Source organism: Colias eurytheme, chromosome 24 (assembly GCF_061535395.1).
Source record: "Colias eurytheme isolate Ceu_HAF_F1 chromosome 24, ilColEury1 Martin Lab GWU primary, whole genome shotgun sequence".
NCBI lineage: Eukaryota > Metazoa > Arthropoda > Insecta > Lepidoptera > Pieridae > Colias > Colias eurytheme.
Genome location: NC_143003.1, coordinates 2,655,517 through 2,675,093, shown reverse-complemented (window position 1 = coordinate 2,675,093; position 19,577 = coordinate 2,655,517). Strand labels below are relative to the sequence as shown.

The 19,577-nt window shown below is 34.6% G+C and overlaps 1 protein-coding gene across 1 annotated transcript; it reads right to left on the bottom strand.

The window, feature by feature from the left end:
- Positions 1-1,060: 1,060 nt before the first annotated feature.
- On the bottom strand, positions 1,061-11,002 carry vri (nuclear factor interleukin-3-regulated vrille). The gene is made up of 2 exons (XM_090115785.1): positions 10,737-11,002; positions 1,061-3,318 (listed from the first exon to the last, which is right to left on the bottom strand). Exon 2 carries the CDS (start codon positions 3,274-3,276, stop codon positions 2,176-2,178), a length of 1,101 nt encoding a protein of 366 aa, XP_089971911.1. The 5' UTR covers positions 3,277-3,318; positions 10,737-11,002; the 3' UTR covers positions 1,061-2,175.
- Between the last annotated feature and the right edge of the window lie 8,575 nt (positions 11,003-19,577).

Sequence of the window (19,577 nt, the reverse complement as noted above, 5' to 3'; positions counted from 1 at the left end):
AACATGACAGCAAATATTTTATTCTTTTTATTTTTTCGTTACATATCAGCCTACTGGGTAGGTAGTAAGTAGTAATGGAGCAGTAATGTAGTCTTGTTAGGAGGTAGCATTATGTACTTATGTAGGTAAATCTAAAGTCGTAATACTTACTTGTTAAGTGTGTTAAAACTTAAAAGATATATTTCAGGCTGTATATTAGCAAATTTTATAATTCTGTCTTTATTCCAGTGTTATTGATAAATTTTTATTCAGAACAGTAGTAAAAATAACTTTTGGTACTCCTAGCATTATAATCTGATTCGTTGAGCTATTAAATATAAGCTAAGATATGTGCAACAGGCGCATATAGTATTTGAAATAATGTCGTGATTTACTTCTTTACTCCACATAATTCAGCTATAGATCCTGTTTGAAGAAATAAACCCTGATAAAATGACCAAGAGCAACGGATTGTTTACATACAGAAATGTAACGAGTGTGACATACCCGCCCATGAACGCTAGATAGAGCATTTCAATATCTTTCTTCCCATATTTCCCGTTTTTATATTAGTATGCTTTACCACGTTCTACTGACATCTAGGTTAATTATAAAACTAGCTTTAGTACCCGGATTCACTCGCATGACTCGAATACCATGGTTAAATAAAATACTGTGTATATGCTAATTTAGAGTCCAGGCAAAAATTCATCTCTGTTTTTTTTAATTTACGTAAAATTATCACTGGGAATCGAACCCATGATCTTAATAGTTTTAATGTATTTCATTCCATTAGCTTGAAGAAAGCTGATATGGTATATAGATATTATTTATACTTTTTGTAATTGTATATAGCAGATATTCACTTAAATTATTGAATTACCTGGTTTGAAATTATTCTGAGTAAAATATGAAAGTTTTTCTAATTATTAAAACTCTTCTGTTTATAAATTTTGTGTAAGTATAATATATTTATTGTTATGTATGATCATTATGATAGTACTTGATCATGTATTCAATTGATTAGGTAATATAGTCACAGCTTCAGTAAAAATGTTCAGAGTTTGAAATAAAATTCATGTTTAATTGTAATGTACACAATTTATTCATATCGTATAGTGTTTCTTATACAAAGATAATAAATTGTAAAATCCTCTTTCACGGTCCGAATAAATAAATACTTAGTTTAACTCCTTTAGTTCTATCACATGCCCTTAGGACAAACAGGAGTGTAACTTACAAGACAGCAATACTTGATATAGCCTTCTTAGGTCACATCCCAAACCATGGGTATACATCGATATCTACACATCCAAGACATTAACATCGACTAAAAAGAAAAAACGCCATGCGTCACATCAATTTTAAACGACTCAATACTTATAAGAGATGGCAACACATGGTAAGGGAATCGCATACGGTACATTATGAAATCGCGATCTTTTAAGAAATATACAAAAATATTACATTTAGAGCTATTTTACAGGTAGGTATGTTTTGTCAAAGGCACTGGTATTCTTATCTGATTTAATTCAATAGGATTATCTTACAAATAGTTTGCGATTTCTGACAGCTAGAGGATCATATTTTTTGGTTTGGAACATCATATAACGGGCATTCCGAATGAGAAAGACTATACATAAAAATTTATAAATAAACATCTAGATTGGACTTAAGCTTACTTACATCGACTTACATCTAACTTATACAAAACATAGTCTTCAGCCATCGATTTTCACAAACGAGTCTTCGAATAGATGAAACAGATCTACTTCTCTTATATTACAGTTACATTATACATAGCTCACCACTAAAAATGCATCATTTTTAAATCTATCGTGAGTAGACGAGTTTTATCTGCTCGAAAAATCCGTAAACCGAATATTAGTCTCATACAGAGTTCTCCGCGAACGCATCTCTCGTATGGATCTATCTCTAACCTATCAATACGACTACTAGGAAGGATAACGATTAGGCGATGCGACTTAGCCGCGTACAGCTGCACAATATCATACAAATATATATCTTCATCTCTTTACATCGTGGTAACTTCGACTACTAGGGAGGGGCAGGTTGAGACAGTTTGTACGAATAAGATCGACACGTGACGCGAAACGAGCGAGGCACGACCGCGAGACGCAGCCGAGGCGACTCAGCGCGGGCGCTGCGCGGTCCAGGCGCAGGCGGGCGGGGCGCTCAGTGCTCGAGTGTGCGCGATTTGTTCTGGTGCATCATGTTCTTGAGCGTCGCCACCTCGGTGGCGAGCCGCGCCAGCTCCGCCTTCAGGTGCGCGTCCTCCTCCTCCGCTAGCCTCTCATCGCACACGGGCCGCTGCGGCCTGTACTCCACTCCCAGTGAGATCCCGGAATCCCTCTCGTCGCTGGAGCCCTCGTCCCATGAAGGTGAGGAACGGGGGCCGGGCTCCTGCTTGATGTGTTGGAGGGAGAGAAGAGCGCTGGCGACGTCTTTGTCCCCGAGATGTGATTTGTGGCGTAGTTTGAGTGGCAGGCCGGCATTCTCTGGGGCGTACTGTTCGCCTGTCTCGTCGCCGGAGCCCGACAGGGAGGAGAGTTCGTAGGGGGATGGCGCACGGCGCGATCTTGATAGATTGAGAACGGAACCGGGAGGTTCATAATGTGCTGGGTGAGGGTAGTACGCTTCTGGAGCGGGAAGTCTTTCCTGGTATTGTTCAGGAGCGCGTTGTGGTGGTGGGGATGGGGGAGACGCTGGGGGAATCGGGGGAGGTGGGGGTGGTGCTGGTGGGAATAGAGCATTGCTGGTCAGTTTACTCCTTTTCGTTACACACAGGACTTGATCACACGTCGGTAATGTGGCTAAGACTTGGTCGATGCTGATGAGTGTTTCTCCACAGATTCCATATTTCTCTTTAATGGCGTCTAATTGCGCTTTAAGCACATGGTTTTCCTTTGAGAGTTCAACGACGCGTTGTTCGAGGACCATGTCGTTGAAGCGGCGTTTTTCCCGGGAACGCTTGGCGGCTTCATTGTTGCGCCGCCTGCGGTCCCAGTAGCCGTCGTCCTTTTTGCTGTCAGGAATGAACTCGCGTTGCTTGCGTTGCCCGAAGAATTCTTTCCTTTTGGAGAATTCGAAGGAGTTTCCGAATTCGTGGTGCTCAGCCGATCCGTTGGATGAAGGGGATTGGTCCATGGGGTAATGCGGTGATACAGATAGGCGCGCGCGCGGTGGTGGCGGCACGCGCTGGGGGCTCGGTGCGGGGCCCAGGGCGGGGCCTCCGCCCAGCAGCTGCTGCTGGCTCAATATAAACTCGGCGACCATGTTTCGGCGGACGTTGGATCCGCACGAATCTTCAAAGTGGTTCTGTAACAAAAGAAATATTACGTTAGTAAAATTATTTGCAATTTTCTTTATAAGTGCATAATGCTTGCAAAAATTCTGTCGCAAGTTCCCGCGTTACTTTACACGTGGATTTTGTGAAACAGTGTTACGACATTCATTTTTTTCACTCCCTTCATGTTATAACGCGTTAATAATGTTTCCTAACCTCTTGGCATATTACACGATGCATTTTGAGGTCGCACAGGATACTGTTACGAAAGCGCTTCCTTCGAAAGAAAATTGATTAAAATTTTAAATTAATTACCGAGTTTTACAATAGTACTATTGAACGGATATGCCATGCCCGCTAACATGTGACCGATGTTGACTAAGTGCTTTATTAACTATATTTTAAAAATAATATTGAAATTTCGCAATCAGCTCAAGTTGGCATCGGCGTGGCTGAAACGCTTGACCAGCATTTTATTATTTTAATAATCCCGCATTGATCGGCCTGTGTCGATAACCTCTGCGCGACACCCTAACTTAATATCACTTACGTAAACGCCTATATCCGAACGATATCGAATGGCCAAATGTGCATCGACAGGAAGTGCAACGAAAAATAGTTTAATTGCCTCGTTATCAACCGTTTATCGACAACAATGGGAGATTCTTTCCTAAGTGCCCATTGTGGTGAAACCATAAACTAGTCTATTTCTTTTTTCCGCGTCGGTTTAGCGCACGGAAAAAGAGCAGAGCGCTCACGTTGTGGCGCACGCGGCCGTGTGGGGGACAACGTGAGAGTCCTTTCTAAATTTGAAATTATGCTTTTCAAGAGCATTTTGCATGTAATTTTAACTATGCGGTGTCTGGGAACACGTGCCCATCGGCGATTATACGAGATTATTCACAATTTAAATCAATATGAAATTCGAAAAAGATCATTAGAGCCCCGCTAGAGATTTTTAAGATGTTTTCAACTTTATCGCTGCATCTTGAAGACTTTACATAACCACTTCCTATTCTGATTGGGGTTTTCATGTAAATTAGTTTATGTGACGCGAAACTTTGTGATGTTCAAGTGGATATGAAATTAGGAGAAATTTATCGATTTTAACGATTGTTATGCTATTAAGTGATAATTATATCAACAAAAATTACACAACAATTATCTTTGGTCAAAGTTCAAAGTACTTTCGTATCTTTAATCAAATATATTTTATTTTTGATGATGTTTAATTAAATTAAAATATTTAAATAAAAACAGTGTTACACGCCAAACGAGTTGAGAGCGGTGTCAGTAGGACGGCCTAGATTCGAACCCGTTACTATAACCGTTCGATTACAAACCACTCTAATTGTACCGTGTCACCGACCATTTATTCAGCGGTATTGTGTGGGATTATTGTATATTAAAATTGTATTTAAAATCATACATTTTGATTGGAAATTGTGATACACATTTTTCGTGACCGTAAACAAGGGTAATGTTTAGCGATAATGTATCATAAACACGTTAGAATAGGACATAATTTCTAATGTTATTAAAATAGCTTTGAAACATATTTTTGTATGAAAAGTTACGTATGTCGGCATTTGGTAGTTAAAGTAGGACAATAGATCCAGTGCATCGGATAATACAGTTTGAGCTGAATCACTTACATCAGTCCGTTATACAGATGTTCTCATAAATACAGTTAAAATCATGACTATATGAATTTTTTATCCAACCGCCCACGCGAGCTCTATACAACTCTTTAAGAACTATTACATCTTAATAAATGCGTATTCAGACATATTATTAGTCAGTAGTAACTGATTCAACGGTTTTTTTATACATAATCTGTGTCAATTACGCGTCATTATACTTTGAATTCATACGCAAATATTATTATCTTCTCTTATTCTTTTCTTAGAATTGTTGACGCAAAGAACAAACAGTTTATATATTTACAGTTAGATATTGATAGAACAGTTTAATTCCTCAACATTTATATGATAAAGTGAATAATTTTGTAATAACGCTATACGTCCGTTACTTGCCGGTTGAGAGGGAACAGTTAAAACTGCGGTTAGCGTCTCGGGAATATTGATCGTGTTTAGTCAATTGTTTAATTATTTTTCAAATAAATAACATTGTATTGCATAATAATGCTGATTTAATAAATGTATTTTATTTCTATACAGTGGTTTATTTCACCTGTGACTTGTTTTAATTTTAGAGCGTTATAAAGATAAACTAAAGTCATGTAAATATAATAATCACGTTAACTCAAGAATGTGACGAAACGGCATATCTCGGAATGTTAGATGCGACCGTTACATAATTATTATCGTACATTTGGGTGCTAAGATACCAATACTGTTAGCTCGCTATGCTGAACAGTTATCGCTAATCATCTACTTTCTTTAAACCGTTACCCAAAAATGGGGACTTACGGTACATCGATACTTTTTACGTTCATCTGGTGCCTACAACACGTAATACTGTTATGAGTGGTTTCGTCATCCAAGAGTCAAGGTTGGGTTGGACAACTGTCATGTATAGAACGAGAATTACATTTCATTGGTAGATCGACACGGGTTGTATTTTGATTTTTGAATGCCATATTTCATAATATGGGTTGTACGCCCATGACCACGCTCACTGTAAACTGCAAAAACTTATATTTAGTTTTCCTTTATTATTTTCGTAGTTCATAACAATTTCATGTTAGAAGTTTTTACTTATATTCGATTGATAATATCAGATAATTAGAATTAAAATTAACATTGTAATGAAACATGTTTTCCTAGCACGTGGCTTTATAAGTGTGCGCTGTACACGTGAGGGTAAGAGGCTTTATTATTTTCAATGTTTTCACACGTTTTTGTTATAGCTCATTATACGATAAGTCATAAGACGATTCGTGTATTGACCAAAGTTCGAGTACCAATTTATTTCATGGTTCGAGGTGGTTCGAGTCAGCAAATCAGAATTCTTAATTTAAACCATCTGATCATAGACGATATTTTTTTTTTAAATATTTGAATAGGTCAATGCTCCAAGGAATTTAATATTCAAGCGACTTACGTAATAGAAAAGGTATGTGAAAAATGTTGCCATATTTGGATCAAATATGAACAGTGATAAGCTATCAGGATTTCGTAATTGTATCACTGAGTCAGAGCAGTAACAAATATTGATAAGAGAATTGGTTCAAGACATTTTTAATGTATTATGCAAACTTTAATTGCGTCTTTGTCTTGTTCGGGGCAAATATTTTTAAATGAAATTCGATGGAAATTGCGTCAACAGTCTGTAGTGAGAACATTATTAGCTACATTTTGTTTTGTTAATTTATTTAATTATTATTAATAAGTATAGTGTATACGAAATTATTAAATGTACCTATTACATTATTGTAAACAATAAAAAAAATGTGACTTTGTCAGCGAAGTCCCCGCATCAGCGCATCGATGCGCTGCACAGATAGCGAAAAATTTAGACGTCTGTGGCGCGCTGATCGAATTGCAGGAACACATTGCTTCCTTGTGAATCCACCGTGCATGACCTCACAGGCGTGATTGTCCTGGCACACACGTGTCGAGCGCGGGTTGGTCACGCGGCAAACAACACGTGCCACTCTTGAACCTCACGTTGGTGCTTGCGTAACACTTCCAAGCACGTTTACTCTTCTTCAAACCGTTATATAAACTGCAACGTGATTCGCCAACGTGAAAACTAATTATGCCTGCTGACACGACACGCCCTTGACCGTTAGATGAGTTAATTTAAGAATGACCAGTTGGTCATAAATATTTATAAATTTTCTTATTTTTATTCAAGTTCGTTTATTGTTCGTGCAGGTGTATTTAAAACGAGGAAGTTTATATTTAATATTGCACTACTCAAACAATAGCGTTGCCAATGTACAAACAAATAAACGTTAATATCGTTGACCTCAAACGGCAAAACTAATTGCGGCGCGCTCTTGACCTTCTAATAAGACGCATAGACAGTATCAGCCATCTTGGAAAAAGTAGAGAAAGTAGTACAACGGTAACTTTCCACACGCTCGCCGCCTGTTGCGCGGGAAGTGGGCCGGCAGCCATCTTTGATTTAACATTTTACCAACATAACAGGCAGTGTGTGACAAGAGATATCAGACTTTGGCGTCGTGATCACCTTGGCTGTAACTAGCAGACAACTTCCAATAGTATATACTGTTTATAAAACAATATGACGTTGAAATGATGTTTTGTCTTCGATGTCGCGTAGAAGTGATCAGCGTAAATCCTTGCGGTCACATTGTTTATTTTCACCCCGAGGATAGTGGCGGAAGGTCGCAGCTTTGATTATATGTCGCAGTTTCTGGACGGGTTTCAAGCATTTTTCCAAGAGACATACTTGACCGATTTTCGAATTCGCACTCAGCGAACACCCAATTAAAGTACGGGCTATTTCGAATCGGCCTCACACCCCGATAATGGTTTGGTGTCAAGGTTCCGTTTCGTAACTTCTGGTGATAAACGGCCAATGTAAAATGTGTCAAGGTTGTTCCGTTTTTCTGGGATTTCCCTATCTGATAAAAATTAATCTTTGAATAAATACTCAGTGTTTGTATGCGATACAAACCGGTAAGACCTACTTTGCTGGCCTTGTTCTATACAGCTAATTGCTACATTATTAAGAATCACTTAACCTATTTCAGTGCTCTAGATTTTGCTAATTTACCTACGAAACGCTGTCCGTAAATAAGATTACGTAATTTCTTTCAATTTCAAGATAATGGTATTGCTCGACAACCTATAGTATTAAGACATCTATACTTTATTTTCACCTTCGTGTTACTAATACAGCAGTTTTAGCAAAACTAGTTCAGTTACGGCATGAGTCATGGGATTTCCCCATAGTAATTATTCACCGTATTATGGTGAGAATATCGGAAGCGTCATAAAATTAATCGATGACAAGCTGACGAGGAAAGTCATTGCTCTCAATGCAGTGATAAATCTTGACACTTGTGGAGCAAGAAATGCGGATATACTTTAACAGAACAATTGACACCCAGGGTCAATACTAATATTAGCTCTAAAGCAATCGATATGACAGTCACAAATCACCTTGATGAATTTTCGGGTCTCTCATTGTTACGTCAGTGATCTAATTGAGTCGGACGCAGAAATTTTGGACCTCAAATAATAACGTCATATAGTGATCCACTTACTCGCAATTGGTTGCGCCTTCACGTGTACTTCGTAAGTAGGTTAGAGTTACGCGAGCGGGCGAGATAAAAAAAATAGGTCAAGTTATCTTTGGTTGTCCTCGCGCCGATGAAATTATCGTCCGTTGTTATTGCGTATAAAATCGTTTTACGTAAGAGAAATTTATTGTACATAATATACAAATGTTTTCTAGGCCGCTTAGATTAGCGCGAGACATCTTTCTAGATCGAGTGTATTCGGCGCAATTTGGACAAAGCCGTTTATGCGCATTTCGCATACTCATTTCCTAATACTGGTTATTTTGCACAAAGCAATTCTATTTTTAATTATTATTAGGAAGCGTGTTATACGTATGATTTCATCGCATGACTCTGAATGCATGTACTCAGTCAGGGTCAGTCGCCAGGGTTATAATCCTTACACGATCGTACATATAATGGGAATTAAAATTCATAACTATGCGAGTCATGATGCACGATTAACTAAATGCATGCGGGTACGGCCTTAACTTGTAATACCTTCCGGACGACCTTGCGCTTTACTTCCTTTATTACATCATTTATTATCTATTAAAGATACAGATACATTACTGCTTTCTAGAATATAGAAATGTTAAAATTTTCAATTTCTTCATGGCGAGAATTAGCAGGACTGAATGTTTCGTGGCCGTGTTGCACCGCGTAAACTCAAATAACGGTTTGTTTGTAGTTACGACACAGTTGTAAGCACTACAGAGTACAGTTCTCATAATACAGATATCAGCTTGCAATGGGTTGCGCAACAACGCCCTAGGGACGTTGCGTCATACATAGATACAGCGGACTGACCTTTACGCGATCGATTCAGCGGTCTCGTGTTCGAACGATTGTTTGAATAATCTTTACTGGGAAATGGTATATTTAGCGCTGGAGGGAACTACCTGACCGACTGTTCATGAAATTTGGCATGAGAACCTAAGAGTACTTAGAAATGGTGACGTGAACTCTAGATGCAGTGTTGGGATAAATTTCTCTTGTATTTCAGAACTAAGTGATCGAGTTTATATAGTTGTGTAAATAGAAGAGAAACACATAGACGGTTGTTTCCGCACATCCGTAGGCGAATGCACGCCGGATTGGAACCTTGAACCAGTTGTGTAAGCGCTTACAATGGCTTACGACAGAGCCGCGGTGCCAGGCGCCGTTTACGACATCGCACTAGTTACTAGCATAATTCATCAATTAACACTATCAAATTTGGCTGGCCAATTTTAATATTTGTGATCTATTAATTTTATTTCATTAACATAAAAATATTTTGAGGTTTGTGGAAAATAATCAGTTGGAATAATTACGCAACTTCGTAAATTAGAAAAAGTTAAAAAATAATTAAAAACATGAAAAATTCAGATCTATCGCAAGAAATGTCTAGATTAAATCGAATCGTTTAGCCATGAAAGCAGGTAGGTGACAATGGTGACATAATACACGATAAGAGAAAATTATATGATTATAAATGCGCAAAAATAAGGTAAAGTGAAAACAAAGGAATTATCGCGATAGTGGTAACAAAAGGCATGCATGGTGAAGATACGAATTTTAAAGCAAAAATGTAAACAGTGATAAAGAACGCGATCGAGGAAGTTATCTCAAAAACAAAAAACAATGAAGGACAAAAGGAAGTTCAATATTCGAGAATGCGTATAAAGATGATTTAAGCGAAGACTTGGCACGAATCTCCGCGAGCATGAGTAAACAAAATTCGACGCAAGATGTCAATGACATTACAAAAACAATTCTATGGAAGCGATAAAGCAATTTCCTAACTGACTCACCTCATTTGTTAGTCATTGATTTAAATTAATGTGAAACAGATCAGAAAATTTAATCCATTTATTTATATGCTGGAAAATCTGAATTGCGCATTTGTGCGGGAAAACTTTCTTTTCGGTAGTTTGAAATTTCAATTCGATTCCCATTGACTTATTTTTATTGAAATTTTAAAATTTTTTCGTTGAACTAACAATTTTTTTTTCTTTTTTAGGTATTTTTTGGGAAAAGAAAAAAATTGCAGTTTTGTCAGAAATATTTTTAAATAAATTTAATGCTGATTAAAGTTTAAGTCCAAATATTATAACCAAAATAAAAATAATAAATTTTAAGTTCTAATAAGATAATTTTCTACACTATGAAAAAAAAATATTCAAATTGGCAAGCCAAATAATATAGCAAAATATAAAAATTAAAGAGACAGAGGTAAAAGATACTTACAAAAATATTTGCGGTAATTTTGCAGTCCTTATCCGGAATTATCCAAATAGAGGGAACAATGTCATAGTTTCACAAAAACAGCAAAACACTGAAACGTCTTCAGTAATTGTTTATAGTACTTAAAATTTAACAATAATGTTATACACTCCCACTTATCACGTCCCAAATGATTTTGTCACTATCACAATGTTATGACGAAATTATTCACTGCGAATGCGTATAACTCTAGTCAGTTGGACACGTCTATCTTCAACGAAGTCTAGAGTGAGACTAAATTTTGTAGTGGGGTCGGCCGACTCACGGTCTGCAGCGCGCACACACCCGCAACTTGCGCGTGTGGTGGTGTATTGCGAATGTGTGCGTGGCTGCAGTGGTGTGCGTGATATTTACGTAACTTAGCTTGACTGTGTGTAATCGACGGTCGGCGCTATTGAGTCAATGTAGTGTCCGATTTTTTTAGCTAATTCGCGATTGAGTCATTTATTTGTGGCGTTTTTGTACCTCTACGAAATCAATCGATTGATAAGCGTTTAACAATGGCGTAATGAAAACGAGAATGAGCCAAATTTTAAGCCAAGATTTGCGTTGGTTCTATTTTTTTGGTGTATGTAATCTGTGCTCGGTTTTGTTATAGATGTCAAATTTTGAAATGTTCGCTGACGCAAATTTGAAAAATGTACCGAATAAATCAATTGATATGCAGGTTTCTGAGCTCTAGATTCATGTATTTTTCTTAATAATACAGATAGCATATAAAATATAATTATTACTTAACAAAATAATTGAAATATGAAACGTTTATCGCTAATTTTATTACTTTTCTATTTGTAAACAAAAAGTTTAAAATATGCTTAATAGTTAATAGCTTTTGAACCGCGGTTTTCACGTTTTTGGCGCAAAAGCATATTTTTACAAATTTTTCGCGATACATCGCGTAAAACCAACTTATTATTCATTAAAATCCGTTCAATTAAAATTCATATTATCTGAAAACCTGAAAAAAATTACATACCTACATCTATTTAATGAAATTAATTTTACGAACGAATTTATTATAAATATCTAAATACGGATACGTTCTTTCTATGTTTTAATTCACGCAAAATCTCCTATACCTAAAAACAGTTGCCTACTTAGTTTTTAATGTCAATTGTCAAGCAATGATAAAATTACTGTTCTGTGATAAAAATAGTTAGAAAATACCTTACTATAAATAGCTCTTACGTCATTAGTAATCGAGTTTTATTCGATATAATTAGTTTTCAATGGCGATTCTTTGCAAATAATCTAAGTAATAATGCGGAAATTATTGTCTTTTATTGATCATTATATTTATTATTTACCTTCTATTTACGAACCGTGTTGACATTGGTCAAGAACTATTTGATGTTGCAAAAGGAAAGACTGCGAAAGATTTGTAAAAAATAGCCATGGTACTTGAAATAACAATAGAGTCAAGTAACAAAAGAATTTAGCAATAAGTGTCAATGAAAAATTGAAGTAAATCCTGCGGATAATGTAAATAAAAGTACCGAAACATTTAAGTTCAAAACCATAAAAAAATAATTCTTTGAGAGCTATAGAAGTTAACCTACGGGGCTACAGCTACAGAAGTTAGATTTACAAATAATATATAACACTAGCTGTGCCACGCGGTTTCACCCGTATTGCTCAGCTGCTATTGGTCTTAGGGTGATGATATATAGCCTAACCTTCCTCGATAAATTGGGTATCTAACACCGAAATAATTTTTCAAATCGGACCAGTAGTTCCTGAGATTAGCGCGTTCAAACAAACAAACAAACAACTAATTCATATTAAATTATATAACTATTTCTAGTTTATTATTTATCCTTCTATCAGTTGGTTGCCTGGAAGAGATCACTCTTAAGTGATAAGGCCGCCTTCTGTGCTGTTTTTCTTTTAGAATAAGTTTTGTTTGTATTTTATGTATTTTGGCAGCACAATAAAGAGTATAAATAAAATAAATAAATAAATAATTCAGCTGTATAATATTAGTATAGATAACTAGCTGCCCTAGCATACGTTATTCCTCCCCATTGCCCCGTTTGTGTATTTTCTCAATAAGAACCGTCCATTCAATGATGGTCGAGCCATTCTCGAGTTTTACGCGTAGTTGTACGTAACTATAACTAAGTATGTATTTGGCGATTTATTTCTATCGATATCAAGTGTTTTAATAATTATTATATAAGTAATTATACATATATCTACTCCATTCAAACTGCAACTTGAATCTTTCAATAATAAATTACAAATAGCAAGAATGATTGCATTGGAAAAATATTTAAGAGAAATTGTGTAAATAAATGAACGGACGGAATTCGGAGCTAAAGTAATTTCAATATTATAACTCTAATATTGTAGGTAGAATCAGTCGAAAACAAGTAATACATAAGAGGTAATAACCGACGCGACGGAGGCTAGACAAAACTAAAAACTCAAGTACCTATCACTACATAGTATAAAACAAAGTCGCTTTCTCTGTCCCTATGTCCCTTTAAATGTCCCTTTAAATCTTTAAAACTACGTAACGGATTTTGATGCGTTTTTTTAATAGATAGAGTGATTCAAGAGGAAGGTATATAATTTATTATGTTTTAGACAAAGCGGGCGAAGCCGCGGGCGGAAAGCTAGTATAATTATAAAATACCTGACGTAAATATTTCAACGCATTTTTTACTCTATGCATAAAACTCTACAGCACATGGTACCCGAATGGTAAGCTTTATCGCATACAAAATTATGTGTCAATAAGCAAAATTCAAGTATTTTTCCTTGAATAACATTGAATGTCACGGTCTTGGCTGGTCACGTGGAAGTCAAGGGCGTGTCGGCTCGCGTAATACACGGAAATGTTTGAAATAATTGCGTAACAAGGATTATTCATATGTTTACAACTAATCGGTGCGTATGCTTCAAAGATCACGTTGGAAGTCTATAGTCTGTGGCGTAGATAATATAATATTGTATAGTCTGTATTAAATTGGTCGCATTCGCATTCTTTATATCTATGTGTGCATATCCGATTTTCTATATTGCACGACTTTTTATAGTTTTTTAATTATAAGTAGGAAAAAAAATTGAATCACACATTAGATTTTCCTAATTATTTTTATGTGGTTTTTATTATTCATACTGTTAATCTGTTTGGCTGGAAACTATTTAAATACATATATAAATATTCATGTCTTTTTTAATGGTTTTGACTCATAAAACAAAAGAGGAAAAATTTCAGTTTTTGGTATCGAACTCTACGTTAAAATTACTCTATCATAAAATATATCGGTATGAGACTAAATTTCAACGGTCATATTGGATTCATTCTTTAAAGAGAGCCTGCAGAGATTGCACCTAAGTAAATATTTCTAAATCTTATCATTTATTTCTTTACTATACATAATATTGGGATAACGCAGATCCACCTTTTAAGTAGAATACAAACTTATAATGTCCATCACAAGACACTACGCGTCTAAGCGTAAAAAAGCTTCAACGCAACAAATGTACGCATAAAGTGTCCCATTATGACTGAATTATGATTGACATCTAAAATCTACGTAATTTGTAAATATTTTCATGTCATAGAATTACCTCAAAAGCAACACAATCGCGTATGAATCAATTCTTTTACGATAATTCTTGCGTCATAAGTTTTGAATAAATTAAAAATGTGACCCGTCGGATCACTGGGCCAATCCTATGACGGGGCTATAGTGACGTATGTCTGACGTTGTAATTGGCGGGAAAGGTTACGTCAGTAAAAAAAAATTATATATTCGCGGAATAAAATTATTTAATTGACGACAAGAGATTTCAAGATATCTGTGGTGCGTACATATATAATGGTATGTTTTTGTGGGTAGTACGTATTATTTAGAATGAGTTTTAAAGGTATTTCTTTTACTACTGAAATAACATTTTTTTTTCATTTTATACATATTATTATTTATTATTTTATAAACTTCCCCGGTCGGCATGAGCCCAGCCGAAGCGATCGATAATTTTATAGATTTCTTCATTACTTCAATTACTTGTTATTTTGCGCTAAAACCTTTATACATTTCGTTTCCTACCAGGTTGCCTGGTAGAGATTGATGTTCAGCAATAAGGCCGCCTCTTGTACAAATGATGCCTTTTATTGTTCTTTTTGTTTTGCTTTGTCCATTCATGTTTGTACAATAAAGTTTTATGAATAAATAAATTATAATTTTAAGTATAAATGGCCATTATGTGCTTCTCTATCTTATCCTTACGTTTATAATTTTACTTTATTTAGTATTATAAAAAAAAGACCAAAATATATCAGACAACTGTAGAGTAGAGTAATAATTGTTATTGACACATAAAAATATTGTTTTATTATTTTTTTGCTCTTTAGTCATGTCACCTGTCACTCTTATTTCCTTATTACATTGTCTTATCCGTACTTATTTCTTTTTGATGTCCAATAACTCGGTATTTACTGAGGTTGTTATTTCCGAAAATATAATAATATGAAATACAATAGACTAGGCGCTTGGTCCGACTCCGCGCGGGTAATAATGTCATCATAAATAAATTAATAGCTCTATGTTAATCAGGAATAATTATTTAATTTTCTTTAGGTGATAGAATTTTCCTAACCTGTAAGTAGCATTTTGTATTTTGAGTTAATCTGTTACGAATAATGTGTGCATGTAACACAGACTCAAAACCATCAAATCTTTCCTCGGGTAATTTTAATCTTGATTATATACATAATATGTCATAAATATTATGTTCTTATATTAAAAACATACTAAATTGTTATTTTTAAACACTATTTCGAGTAATAATAAACAGCATGTATGCTACTGAATAATCGTGAAAATTTCCAACCCGCCTGTAGGTTGGCCTTGTGTTTTGTTATTCCGCAGTTTTTTTATATTACAACAACAAATATGTTACCTACGTAAGTTGTTTGTATAAGTAGGTAAGACCTACATAATATAGTGCTTTATGATTCCATAACATATTATTATTCAATAAAAAAATATGATGGATACAGTCGCGGAGTGACGGTTTATATAATACATTTTGTGTAACGTAAGTTCGTAATAATGGTATAAATAGTATAGATAAGGAGATAAAGTACGAGAAATGTGAAATTTTGTCGTTTACTTTCATGATGTCATTGACATAATTGGTTTAAAATTAAAATAAAAAAGAGCAAGCGTGTTCGAAACGTATTAAAAATCCATATTAATATTATAAATGCGAAAGTAGCTCTGTCTGTCTGTCTGTTACTCAATCACGACTAAACTACTGAACCAATTTGCATGAAATTTGGTATGGAGATATTTTGATACCCGAGAAAGGACATAGGCTACCTTTTATTGCGAAATATGTACCACGGGCTAAGCCGGGGCGGACCACTAGTAATTAATAAATCGTTGTAAGCCGTCCGCGTCGCTTGTCCTAAATTTCTTAATGATTTTGGGCAAATGTAGAGCATGGTCTACATTTCCATTTGTTGCATATAATATTATAATAACAACACATGGCGACATCTTTTGTAATCCTGTATTTGTAGCTTAGTAATACGTTAATTCATAAATATCTATCTATCTATACTAATATTATAAAGAGGAAAGGTTTAAGAATTATGTATGTATGTATGGTTTTCACGCATAAACTACTGGACCGATTTCAAAAATTCTTTCACCATTAGAAAGCTGCATCTTCACTGAGCAACGTAGGCTATATTGCATTTTCAAAAAATGAGAGATCCTTACCAAAAATGCAATAATGTAACCCAAGATGTAAAAAATTTCTTAATAAAAATTTTGTCATCGCGTGGGCTTAGGAATCTATTCCTTGAAGTACGAGGATGGTTCTTATGAAAAAAAAAAACGTAAATATCTAGGTACCACGGGCGAAGCCGGGGCGGACCGCTAGTATGAAATATTTTCTTTATATTAATAAATGAATGGTAAACGTAAAATAATCTATAGTAGTAATAACTATAATAAAATAAAACTTTGCAAATACCATATGATTTAATACAGATGAAATATTATTACATTTTGTTTTATGTATACAATTAGTTATTAAATATATGGATTATGATATGTCTGCACATAGAAGTATATTGTTATGCATTCTTTACATAGAAAAACATACCAAATTGTATACGAAAGACCTGAGGTAGGTAGGTCAGTCTTTCTGTGTGACTGTAGAAGAGGTCACAAGATCTGGACCACTCGGACATTATGAGGATATTACCTACCTATTATCCTAGTCTGGTTTACTAGTTTTAGCTATTAAGAGACAGTGGGCATGTTTTAATTGCTTAGAGTTTAGACAATCTTTCTGATACTACAAATTAACTTTTGATCTTTGAATGCTTTTCAAAAACCACTCAAATGCTCTATAGCTCTTCAGGTAAATTGTTGAACATATTTTTTATCGTGATTTTTACTTCAATACATTTTATTCTGATTGTACCATTGGCTGTAAACTATGCAATAAATAATGTATAAAATATAGATACATATCGTTTTTGTTAAATTTATTTTTGTTTTCACAAAATAAGAAATGCGTAAACACGTTGGGATTCTGACATTTTTAACACGTTCATATATGAATAATTTATAAGTCATATCCGACTTAGGCCTGTTACAGACCGACCTGCTTCACCGACCGTCAGTGCGTACGTCAGTCGCGCTTGTCATATGTATGGAAATTCATAAACCGTACAGTGCTAGACCGACTATACTCACGCGAATTTTGCTGAGCACTGCGTACGAGGACCGTCGGTCGAGGGCGTGCGCGTACGTAGCGTCGGTCGACTGATGCGCTATGGAAATTGGAAACAAATTAACGCATTCAGTGCTGTACCGACTGTGAATTCGTCGTCAGGGCCGATGGTACGCACTGACGATCGGTGAAGCTCTGTAACCGGCCTTAATAATTTACGTATGCAATGAATGACAATACGCTGATGGGCAAAAAGTTGATCAGCATATAGCCTATATTCAAGGGTGTTTGTTGTGATTGTGGCAATATTAGCTATGTTTTTGGGAAATACATATTAAAATACACATTATATTCTGTAGATATCTATAGTTATTAGTGGCTTACTGAAAGCTTTTATAAAAAATTCGGATCTTAGAAACTGGACGGAAGTACATAGATTTTACTATTTATCTGCACAATATCCATACGGTTTCAATCGGTGAAGGAAAACATTGTGAGAAAACCTCCATGTTCAAGAACGAAAAAAGTTCGACGACATGTGACATCTATCAACTCACACTTGGCCATCGTGGTGGTGGCCTGGAGTGGAAATAAAAAGCAATGTTTACTGAAATTGAGTAACAATAATAAATAGGTTAAGTACCTATTTATATTTTCACAGTGCCACGTACATAACCTTAAAAAGTATGTACTCCATTTTCTTCAATTCTTCTTCTTTTGTTTTATCTACATCTGATCGTAAACCTTACAATAATTTATATTAGTGGAATAAATTTCTTTTATTTAATTATTCTGTTCAATTCTTACATTTTTGAAAATATCAATAGGTACATTAATCTCTATACACATGATAAAATAATATTAGTAACATTACTTACTGTTCAAGTTTGCACCTACACCATATTCTTGATTTTGGCCTTGATTTTCTGAATTAATTAAAGCAGACAAAAGAGAGTATATTCTCAAAAAATACATTAAATAAAGCCATAAAATGTATTATTTAAGTGATGATTTAGAAGCGAACTCGTATAATTTTAACCGGACAAAAACGTTTTTATTTGCATTATTCATTAGTTTATCAAAACGTGACCATAATTTGATGAATTTGATATTAAAAATTTCTGTGCGGTTAAGAAGTTTTTTTGAATCTCCCCTCTACAGATTTATTCAATATTAACATAACTAAATTACCACGAATTATTTTTTCCTTATTAGGCATTGTTTGCATTTTTTTTATATGTAATATGCTAAAAGTTAAAACTGCCCATTAAATATAAATAAACAACAGGAATAATTACAATATAGATTAAGTACACAAATTATAATATTAATTAGATTGAATATAAACATTAAAGAATTGATTTCCTTTGTACTAAGGAAACACAATTAACTTACTAACCTTTACACTATATAATATTTTCCTGCAATTTTCCCCAACTAAAATAAAATTTTGCCAAAATTGTAGGAAGAGTAGGCACAATCTACATTTTTTAAAATTTTGATTCACACGTGGCCGCATTTTTTTATATCTAAACGAGTCAATTAATCTTGGTTATGTAACAGAATATATTAGTCGATTTTTATAATAGGAACGTGTATAGATAACATTAAATAGTTTACAGATAATTAATATAATAATGGGCGAAACTATTTTCTTATCGTTTACCTTCAAAATTGTAAGCCTTTAAAAAGTATCGTATAGAATTATGAGGAGTGAAATTCCAATTAAGTTTTAAAAATTTATTATAATATTTTTAGCAGTTATTTTTTTTTTCGACACATGATTCAGCTTAGCAACAAAAATATCCTGTTTTCCAAACAAGTTTATTTTGATGGATCAGAAGTTATTTTTAAACTATTATGATGTTAGAAGTTACCTACTAAACTTATTAAAATTTAGTATTAGGTACATAAAATTATTAGTTTATACCAATTACCAAGAACTCGATATTTCACTAAAATATAATTATCGCAACATTTTTTATTATATCCGGTTCGAAGAAATTAATTATCTGTTATCTACAATTAAAAAGTAAACAAACCAAATAAAAGGATATAGGGTTTTACCGTTTTATACATCGTATGATTAATTATGTTAAT